The 10,511-nt window shown below is 41.1% G+C and overlaps 1 protein-coding gene across 8 annotated transcripts in view; it reads left to right on the top strand.

Moving 5' to 3' along the window:
- The first annotated feature begins 1,525 nt into the window (after window positions 1–1,525).
- Window positions 1,526–10,511, top strand: part of HLTF (helicase like transcription factor) — a 56,847-nt gene continuing 47,861 nt past the window's right edge. For 4 of the 8 annotated variants that reach the window (XM_008951884.4, XM_003826487.5, XM_008951882.4 and 1 more), the window contains exons 1-2: window positions 1,526–1,854; window positions 3,282–3,489. In XM_008951884.4, the coding sequence (XP_008950132.1) occupies window positions 1,835–1,854; window positions 3,282–3,489 (228 nt within the window). In that variant the 5' untranslated portion in view covers window positions 1,526–1,834. The remainder of the gene's footprint in view (window positions 1,855–3,281; window positions 3,490–10,511) is intronic. The other 4 variants (XM_055110597.2, XM_008951885.4, XM_055110596.2 and 1 more) reach the window with 2 other exon arrangements.

Raw genomic sequence — 10,511 nt, 5'->3', positions numbered from 1 at the left:
ATCAATTTGAGCAATTTCTGGCATATTTTCCAAGAATTTATTTAAAATCTGGCATACTAAAAGCTGAACTGTATTGCCATTTGCCTCAACACACTTCAAGAAGAACATACAACAATTAAAATAATTTGAAATGCCATTGTCTTTATCTTCCTCATCAACTTTGGTGAAATGAAATAATACATTGTTTCAAATTCTATTGCTCATCCATGGTTCATGATTAGAGATCACTACAGTTTATTTACGATAATGAACAAATGTGTCTTGAAAAGCTGACTACCGGCCTGGCACGGTGGCTCATGCCTGTAATCCCAGCACTCTGGGAGGCCGAGGCGGGCGGATCACCTGAGGTCAGGAGTTCAAGACCAGCCTGGCCAATATGGTGAAACCCCGTCTCTACTAAAAATACAAAAATTAGCTGGGCGTGGTGGCGGGCTCCTGCAATCCCGGCTACTCCGGAGGCTGAGGCAGGAGAATCGCTTGAACCCGGGAGGCGGAGGTTGCAGTGAGCCAAGATCACCCCATTGCACTCCAGCCTGGGGGACAGAGCGAGACTCCATCTCAATAAAAAAGAAAAAAAAAACAAAAAAAAGAAAAAAGAAAAGAAAAGCTGACCACCTAATATTATTGTGCTGACAGGCGTGTAACATGGACCTCTCTGTGACGCGCAAGTATTATCTGGCAGTTACATGGTGCCGCCTGTGCAGCTTGGCGCCACCACCAGCTTCCTGCCCTGTGCGATTAAAAGGCCAGCTTCGGGGACAGCAGCCTCCTCCACGCAAAGCGACCAGCCCTGCCAGGCGTCGGCTGCAGCTGGTCCAAGGTTGACGGTCCCAGGGCCGCATTCTCCTTCCAGTCACCTCAGACTCTGGAAAGAGAGCCATGGAGGGCCTCAGAGCGCCCCTCTGCAGTTCCTTGAGGAAAACAAGGGCCTCCCCTTCTTGGCTGGAGCAGCCAAGTGCCCACGGGGAAAATGGTCCCGTCCACCATTTCAGGCATACGCCCCCATAGCTGTAATAAACATGTGATGGGTTTCCTGCACCAAGAAAGGAAAATTTTCCTTAAAAATAACAAAAAGAGGTGGGGAGGGGACTCTAAGTTCCATTTAAGATTTTCCAAACTCGTTGTGTCTCATGCATACGCTGAGGCTTAACATGAAAATTTGGAGCGAAAGTCCCCACGGTTCACCACAGGGAATGAAGTAAAGTATCTCGCCGGTAGCTCCAGGTCTCGTAAACCGTGGAGCTCCTTTAGTATAAGGCCCTATTACGTGCCACATTAGATGAGAAGAAAATAAGAGGAAGGATACGGTAGAGCCTTTAGAATGGGGTTCAGTCTTAGGACTCGTAGGATAAAGGAAGGTCGTTTCCCTCCGTTTGAGGCAGGGAATCAAACAAAACACCGGCACCGCAGGCACCGCAGTCGCACTCCTGGGGCCTCGTGGCTTTCCCGCGCGCCCGCCTTGGGGGCGGGGAAGAACCCGGATGGAACCACCCTTGCAGCCCGGACCCCCCGCCGTCTTTGAATGGCAGCGGGGCGGAGTTGCCCTCCCTTCTGTGCTCTGACTGGTTTGGCTCCGCACTCTCCTCTTCGTGATTGGGCTTTCCTAGTGCCAGTCACAGAGCGACGCTGGTCTCCCAGATTGTTGCTAGAAGGAGACGGCGTCGACGTCTGACTGGACTCGCGGCGACTTACCTTTCAGTCGTGCGCTCCTGATCCGGCGCTCGGAATTTGTCCCCGGCTTCAGGGCTGCGGGGCCTGAAAGGAGGCGTATCGAGGCGGCTCGAAAACGATCCAGGGGAGCCGAGGCGCTCCTCTTGTCATCCCACTCAGCGCCATGTCCTGGATGTTCAAGAGGTGAAGGGGGCGGAGGGGGTGGGGCGCTCGGGCTAAAGGCCTGGAGGCGTCCCCAAATGAACCTGACCTTCCCTGCGTTCCTCTGCGTTCCCTGGGCGATTTGTGCAGCTGTATTCGTTCTGTTGGTCGCATATGTGGCCGCGGGAGAAATAAATGCATTGTCTTCGCTGGCGAGTAGGGGCTCCTAGGGCGAGTCCCGTGTTAGGGACTTGGGAAATCTCTGTCACCGACTGTGGGGGGCCTGGGGCTTAAAGCATCTCGGCCCGTGCTTTATTTAACAAAACATCTATTAGATACCCACTGTGCGCCAGGCATTGTGCTCGGTGGAGGGCCGAGTAAGACAGCCCTTGTCCCCAAGTGGCTCACAGCTTATCTGTATGCACAGACGTGCAGATAAGTATTTGCAGAGGAGCTAGTAGAGATATGCGCCACTTGCAAGGAAAACGCATCGCAAATAAGCGACTGTTCTTAGGAGAATGGAAACTTTTTGCAATGCTCCAGTAGACTCCCCTTCACTTTTCATTGTCCAAATTGGTATATATGGTCATTCCCGAAACAGTTACACCTAATGGGTTTGGGGTTATGCTTAAACCGGCGACGGAAGGCGGGTACGGGTGGCTTGGGGCCAATTTCCCACGGTGGCGTGGTTTGGATACCAGAATAGGTGTTCTGCTCGCAGGGAGTTACAGTGATGGATGCTGGATGTATTTTCTGGAAAATTATAAACAACTTCTGGTGCATTAATAGTTGTATTTTTATAAGTCTTTTATATAGCTCAATCCCTATTGAAATTTTGGCATATGATTTCATTTTTTAAATTATTTTTTTGAGATGGAGTCTCGCTCTGTCGTCCAGGCTGGAGTGCAGTGGCACAATCTCGGCTCGCTGCAACCTAGGCCTCCCGGGTTCAAGTGATTCTCCTGCCTCAGCCTCCCGAGTAGCTGGGATGACATATGGGCGCCACCACGCCCGGCTAATTTTTGTATTTGTAGTAGACAGGGTTTCACAATGTTGGCCAGGTTGGTCTCAAATTCCTGACCTCAGGTGATCCACCTGCCTCTGCCTACCAAAGTGCTGGGATTCCAGGCGTGAGCCACCGCATCCGGCCCATAATTGTAGTTACAGACATCATATACATATCAATTTAGATGATTTTCACTGGGAAAGAGGTTAGTGAACTCTGACTAGGCTTTTCATTTTGAATACCTAGGGGGCAGGTAGAAGAGCCAATACTGAAAACAGGTAGAGTTCCTAGAAGCCTTCTCCACTCACTGCAATTCCTGCTTTAACGAGAGTAACTATTAATCTTTACCGTGATTCCCATGTAAGATTTCATTTGCTGAAGTAAAGCATGAGAAAACTACTCATATGGTCTTTGGAAATACTTAAATATTATATTGTTTTTCTTTGCCTTTAAAAACAAATAGGGATCCAGTTTGGAAGTACTTGCAGACTGTCCAGTATGGAGTTCATGGAAATTTTCCACGCCTCTCATATCCAACTTTCTTTCCACGTTTTGAATTCCAAGATGTTATCCCTCCAGATGACTTTCTAACTAGTGATGAAGAAGTAGATTCCGTTTTATTTGGAAGTTTGAGAGGTCATGTGGTTGGACTACGCTATTACACGGGAGTAGTGAGTATAATAGTAGATAACTAAATTAAATTTTGTTTATATTTCTGGCGTTAACCTAGAAAATAAGAGAATTAGCAGGTGATGTGTGCGGTTAATCTTTATTTTACTTTAAGTTAGTTAAATATTTGTACGCAAAAAATAACAAATACCTTAAGTGAGCCTCCCACCTCAGCCTCCCAGAGTGTTGGGATTACAGGAATGAGCCACTATGCTTGGCCTCAGTGCGTTATGTTTGGTTATTATGGGTAGCACCCCACCCCCACACCCCAGCGCCTTGTTCATGTCATCGATTTGTTGCAAAAAGGAGGTCGTTTTGTGGAATCTTCTGGATTTTATTCTTTCATTTCTCCGTATGTTTCTTACGTTTAAGCTTCTCAATAGGGTGTCTGAAGCATGTTCAACAGGAGATTCCTTAGGAGTTTCATGTTCTGGATTTGTTTTTCTCCCGTATTTCCTTTACATTGGAACGTTTCAAATTGTTTTTTGATTGTCTGAAATGTGTTGTCTAGGAGATTCCTTAGGAAGAGACAATATTTCCTAAGTTTTTATATCTTCATAATTGTGGCATTTTATGAATGACAGTTTCATAAAATGAAAGTTATGAAGGACTTAATGACAGTTGGGCTGAATTTAAAATCTTTGTAATATATAGTTTCTCTCCATATCCTAATGTTGCATAGAATTCTCAGGCCAGTGTGATTTTCTCTTTCACTTAAGTGAATTGGATTTTTTTTTTTTTTCTTTTTTTTTGAGACCAAGTTTCGTTTTGTTGCCCAGGCTGGAGTGCAGTGGCCTGATCTGGCCTCACTGCAATCTCTGCCTCCCAGACTCAAGCAATTCTCCCAATTCAGCCTCCTGAGTAGCTGGGACTGCTGGCGTTCACCACCATACCCAGCTAATTTTTGTATTTTTTTTTTTTTTGTATTTTTTTGTAGGTTTTGGCATGTTGTCCAGGCTGATCTGGAACTCCTGTGCTCAAGTGATCCGTCCGCCTTGGCCTCTCCAAGTGCTGGGATGCTGCACCCGGCCTCTAATTTTTTCTAATAGATTCTTGAACTCTATCACTTCTTATTTCACATCTATATATTCTCTGGCTCTCATATGCATTTCTGAGCTTTTCTGTTTCAGATTTGTGCTAATTTTTCAAAACTTACATTGCTTTCGATAATTATTTTATACCACCATGAAATACTAGATTATGGTAGTAATTGATCTTAGAACAATCAGTATTTTTGATCTGAGAATAATCTCTATGACCTCGGTAAACTCTAGTGTGTGTTGATAAAAAGTAATCATCAGTTTTCTTATTTTGCCAAATATATATACTTTAAATTTTATTTTTTTCCAGGAACACTATGTTGAGATATCATTTATTTTATAATTAACGCATGTTCTTTTATTTGTTTTTTTTTGAAACGGAGTCTTGCTTGCATTGCCCAGGCTGGAGTGCAATGGTGCAATCTTGGCTCACTGCAACCTCCACCTCCCAGGTTCAAGCGGTTCTCCTGCAACAGCCTCCTAAGTAGCTGGGATTATAGGCATGCGCCATCATGCCCAGCTAATTTTTTGTATTTAGGAGAGATGAGGTTTTGCCATGTTGGTCAGGCTGGTCTTGAACCCCTGACCTCAGGTGATCCACTCACCTCGGCCTCCCAAAGTGCTGGGATTACAGGCATGAGCCACCACGCCCAGCCACGTTCGTTATTTTTAAATGGCTAAAAAGGCATTAAATCTTCTGAAGTCTATCATCCAGAACCATAACTTATCTTCTACACTTGTTTCTGTGAGCATGTGCATGTAAATTGGAATCATATTATGTATTAATAAAAATGAGATCATATTATGCCTAATGTGATTAGGAATATCATCTATATTGGACTTATAATTTCCTTGTTGATGGACATTTTTGAGTTAATCACGATTATAAAAATAATAAAAATTGAGATACTATCTTTGCATACTTGTTATTTTAACTTTTTTCTACTTTATTGAGATGTGGTTTACGTATGATAAAATGTACATATTTTAAATGTATGATCCTAGTGTTTTGACAAAGATGTATACCTGATAACTACTACCCCAATCAAGATACAGATTGTATCCGTCTCCCTCAAAGTATCTTGTATCCTATTGCATTCGTTTTTCCCTGCTCCTGCCCTAGGCAGCCACGAGTCTCATTTCTTTTCTTTTTTTTTTTGTTTTTTTTGAGACGGAGTCTCGCTCTGTTTCTCAGGCTGGAGCGCAGTGGTGCGATCTCGGCTCATTGCAAGCTCCGCCTCCCAAGTTCATGCCATTCTCCTGCCTCAGCTTCCCAAGTAGCTGGGACTACAGGCACCTGCCACCATGCCCGGCTAATTTTTTTGTATTTTTGGTAGAGACGGGGTTTCACCGTGTTAGCCAGGATGGTCTGTATCTCCTGACCTCGTGATCCGCCCGCCTTGGCCTCCCAAAGTGCTGGGATTACAGGTGTGAGCCACTGCGCCCGGCCACACAAGTCTTCTATCACTATAAATAAGTTTTGCCTATTCTAGAACTTCATATACATTGAATTCTACAGTATGTACTATTTTAAGTCTGGCGTTTTTCACTCAGCATAATTTAGGTACTTCTTTGGTCTATTTTGGTTAGTTACATTTTTGAAGAAAAGCATCCATTTTATTTAGATATTCAAACTTATTCCCATAGAATTGTGCATAGTAATCATTTATCCTTATAAAATTGTAACTGTAATTTTCTGGAATTGGGGTTTGGTGGTATGATGTGTTGCTCACAAGTGGCCAGAACTCCTATTCCTGAAGGATTTTGAGTTGGAGGAACACATACTTAAACTCCCTTTTATGCCTTGGTTCTAGTTACTCTTTCCAAGTTGAAGAACCATTTTTTTGGTTGTTTTAAGTTGGTGCTCTGAACCTTAAATTTCAGTACCCTTTACTCTGAATTGTCAAATTTTGATAAAATGTGCCATTTTTTTAATGTCTGCCAGAACACAATTTTATATGCCTTATTGGCTCCGTTAAACTTTTTAAAAACTTTTTTAAAAAGGTGATTATATTCCTGTTTTTATTCTTTGTGTTACACATTCGTGTCTTTTTTATTGATTAGCTATGACATTATTTCTTTTCAAGGCAGGCTCTCTTGAATTTTTCTTAATGATTGTGTTTCTTGGCTTAATAATTACTCTTACATTCGGTTTTTCTACTTAGATTTATTTTCTTTTTATTTCTGTTGGACTTGCGATTTGAGCACTTAATTTGAGTCATTTAATCTTTTAATCTTTAAACGTGTTAAGTATTGTATTGCCTTTAGCCACCACATTTTGTTATGTAGTAGCATTCTTTATTTTTAACTCTGGTGTTTTCTTATTCTTATTTCATTTTTATTTTTTCTTTGTTTTTTTTTTTTTAAAGTGTGTTTTCAATAAGCATATGGTTAAGTTTATTTTTTGACCCATCAAAGGCTTTATTTTATAATGTGGTTTATTTCTTTTTCTATTTTAAAATACAGTTATGTGTTGCTTAACAATGAAGATACTTTCTGAGAAAAGTGTTAGGTGATTTCTTTGTGGAAACAGTGAACAAGATGTTACTTTACTGAATACTGTGGGCAATTGTAACACATTTGTGTATTTAAGCATATATAACATGAAAAAAGTACAGTAAAAATATTGTATAAAATATGAAAAATGGTACACTTCTATAGGGCAGCCCCATTATAATCTTATGGAACAACTGTTGCATAATATATGTGGTCTGTCATTGCTGAAATGTTGTTATGCGGGGTATGACTATACTGTTATGATTAATTCTCATTCCTTTTGTTATTCTTGTCTTTGTCTTTTTGTTTTTTTATATGTCCTGTTTTTTCTTGCTGCTGGGACCATGTTTTTGTTTTTATAGTCTCCAATATTTTGGCTCATATATATTTTATTTAAAATTCTAGTAATTACTTATTTGTAACGACAGTTAACTAATTGTAATTAATGATAGCTTATTATGATAAATTACAATTATGTAATACCTTGAGATGAAATGCTCAAAAATTGTTAGTTTTGTGCCCTGCTTTTTTTTTTGGTTATGTATTTTCTAGGATTTGCATAATCCGGTTTAAAAAAGATCATCCTGTAGGCAGTGGCAGAGGGGTGGCGACTGGGAGAGAACATAGCTCTGCCTCATAGATAATATCTCTAAAAGTCTAGAGATGAATATCTGTCTAATACTCTGTTTGGTTCTGGCTGTAATCTCTTGAGTCAGTAGACAGATGCTGGGAGAGGTTTGAAGCAGCTTTCTTGTATATTTTCAAGGAATTTTTAAAAATTGAGATACATTTATTATAAAATTTACCATTTTAAAGTGTACAGTTGAGTAGTTTTTAGAATACTCACAAGGTTGTGCAACCATCCCTACAATCTAGTTCCAAAACATTTTCATTACTCCAAAAAGAAACCTCATTCCCATTTGTAGTCACTCCCATTATCTCTACCCCTCAGTCCCTGGCAACCATGAATCAGTCTTCTTCCTGTGTATATGGATTTACCTCCTCTTGACATTTCATGTAAATGAAATGATACAATATGTGGCATTTGGGTCTGGCCTCCAATACTCATTTTTATGTTAAATAGATTTTTTTTTTAGTGTACTATTTTAATTCCCTTGTTTTTTTTACTATATATTTTGAGTTACTTATGATTGCTTTAGGGATTACAATTAACAACTTAATTTATAAGAACCTAGTTTGGATTAGTGCCAACTTAACAGTATATAAAAAACTTTGTGGCTGGGCATGGTGGCTCACGCCTGTAATCCCAGCGCTTTGGGAGGCCAAGGTGGGTGGATCACGAGGTTAGGAGATTGAGACCATCCTGGCCAACATGGTGAAACCCAATCTCTACTAAAAATACAAAAATTAGCTGGGCATGGTGGCACCTGCCTGTAGTCCCAGCTACTTGGGAGGCTGAGGCAGGAGAATCGCATGAACTAGGGAGTCAGAGGTTGCAGTGAGCCGAGATTGTGCGACTGTACTCCAGCCTGGTGACAGCAAGACTCTGTCTCAAAAAAAAAACAACAAAGAAAACCCCAAAAAAACCTTTGCTCACAGCTCCATCCTATTGCCTTCCTTTGTGCTGTTATCCAAGTTATATCTTTATATATGTAGTATACCTATCAACAAAGATTTATAATTATTTTATATACTTTTTAATGAGATAGGACAAAAATCACAAAAAATTATACTTAAAAATTTTTATTTTTTTAAATAATTTTTTTTTTTTTTTTTTTTAGAAACTGTCATTACCCTTTTGCCCAGGCTGGTCTCAAACTTCTTTTGACAGTTTGATTATGATGTGACCAGGTGTGGATCTCTTTGAGTTTATTTTAGTTGGAGTTGTTGAGCTTCTTATATGTGTAGAGTAGTGGTTTCCATCGAATTGGGAAGGTTTTGGCTGTTATTTCTTTAAATATTTTTTCTGCCCCTTTCTCTTTTCTCCTTATGGTACTCTTATGTATGTGTGTTGGTATGCTTGATATTACAAGTTTCTGAGGCTCTGTTATGTGTCATTTTTTTGTTCCTTAGATTGTATAATCTCAATTGACCTATCTTCAGCTTCGCTGATTTTTCTTATGCCTGCTCAAATTTGCTGTTGAGTCTCTCTGGTGAATTTTTTCTTCAGTTATTGTAACTTTTGACTCTAGAATTGCTGTTTGGTGAGACATCGTTTCCATGCTTTTAGACATGCGTTTTCTTGTCGAAAGAAATGATTTGCTTTAGGTCTTTGAACTTATTTTTTTTTTTTTTGAGACGGAGTCTTGCTTTGTCGCCCAGGCTGGAGTGCAGTGGCACGATCTCGGCTCACTGCAAGCTCCGCCTCCCAGGTTCACATCATTCTCCTGTGTCAGCTTCCCGAGTAACTGGGACTACAGGCACCCGCCACCTCGCCCGGCTAATTTTTTGTATTTTTAGTAGAGACGGGGTTTCACTGTGTTAGCCAGGATGGTCTCGATCTCCTGACCTCGTGATCCGCCCACCTCGGCCTCCCAAAGTGCTGGGATTACAGGCGTGAGCCACTGTGCCCGGCCACGTCCTTGAACTTTTTAATTTTTTAGAGATAGGTTCTTGCTCTATTACCCAGGCTGGAGTGCAGTGGCGTGATCATAGCTCACTGTAACCTTGAACTCCTGCATTCAAGCAGTCCTCCCACCTCAGACTCCTGAATAGCTGGGACTACAGGCATGTACCACCATACCTGGCTAATTTTTCTATTTTTATTTTGTAGAAATGGGGTCTTGCTATGTTTCCCAGGCTGGTCTCAAATTCCTGGCCTCAAGAGATCCTCACACTTCAGCCTCCTAAAGTGCTGGGATTACAAGTGTGAGCCACCATGCCCAGCCCCTTTGAACATATTTAAAATAACTGACTTAAATTCTTTTTCTACTATGTCAAACATCTATACTTTCTTGGGGACAGTTGACATTGATTGCTTTTTTTTCCCTGTGTATAGACCATACTTTCATTGATTGCTTTTTTTTCCCTGTGTATAGACCATACTTTCTTATTTTTTTTGCATGTCTTGTACTTTTTTTCTTGAAAAATTGACATTTTAAATAATGTGGCAGCTCTGGAAATCAGGGTGGTTTGTTGTTGCTGAGTTTTGTAATTAGTGTGTGTTTGTTAGGCTTCCAGGGTGGTTTGTTGCTGAGTTTTGTAATTAGTGTGTGTTTGTTAGTGACTTTCCTAAATTAATTCTGTGATGTCTATCCTTTATCGTGTGTGGTCACTGAAGTCTGTACTTGGTTAGCTTAGCGGTCAGCTGATGATTGTGCTGGAACAAATAAATCGTACATTCTTTGCTGAGAACTTCTGTATGTTAGGGCATTCCTTCAACACTCTAAGGCCCCTGACAACTCTGCTTTAGCTTTCACTTCTGGCTTGTTTAAATGCTCAAGTTCAGGCAAAGGTGAGCGTTTAGGGCCTTCTCAGGTCTTTCTTGAGAATGTGCACAGCCCTGGTCATGCATACCAGCCCTGTGC

The sequence above is a fragment of the Pan paniscus genome, chromosome 2 (genome assembly GCF_029289425.2).
Source record: "Pan paniscus chromosome 2, NHGRI_mPanPan1-v2.0_pri, whole genome shotgun sequence".
NCBI lineage: Eukaryota > Metazoa > Chordata > Mammalia > Primates > Hominidae > Pan > Pan paniscus.
Note: the sequence above shows the minus strand (reverse complement) of the source record. Positions and strands in the feature narration are given on the sequence as shown.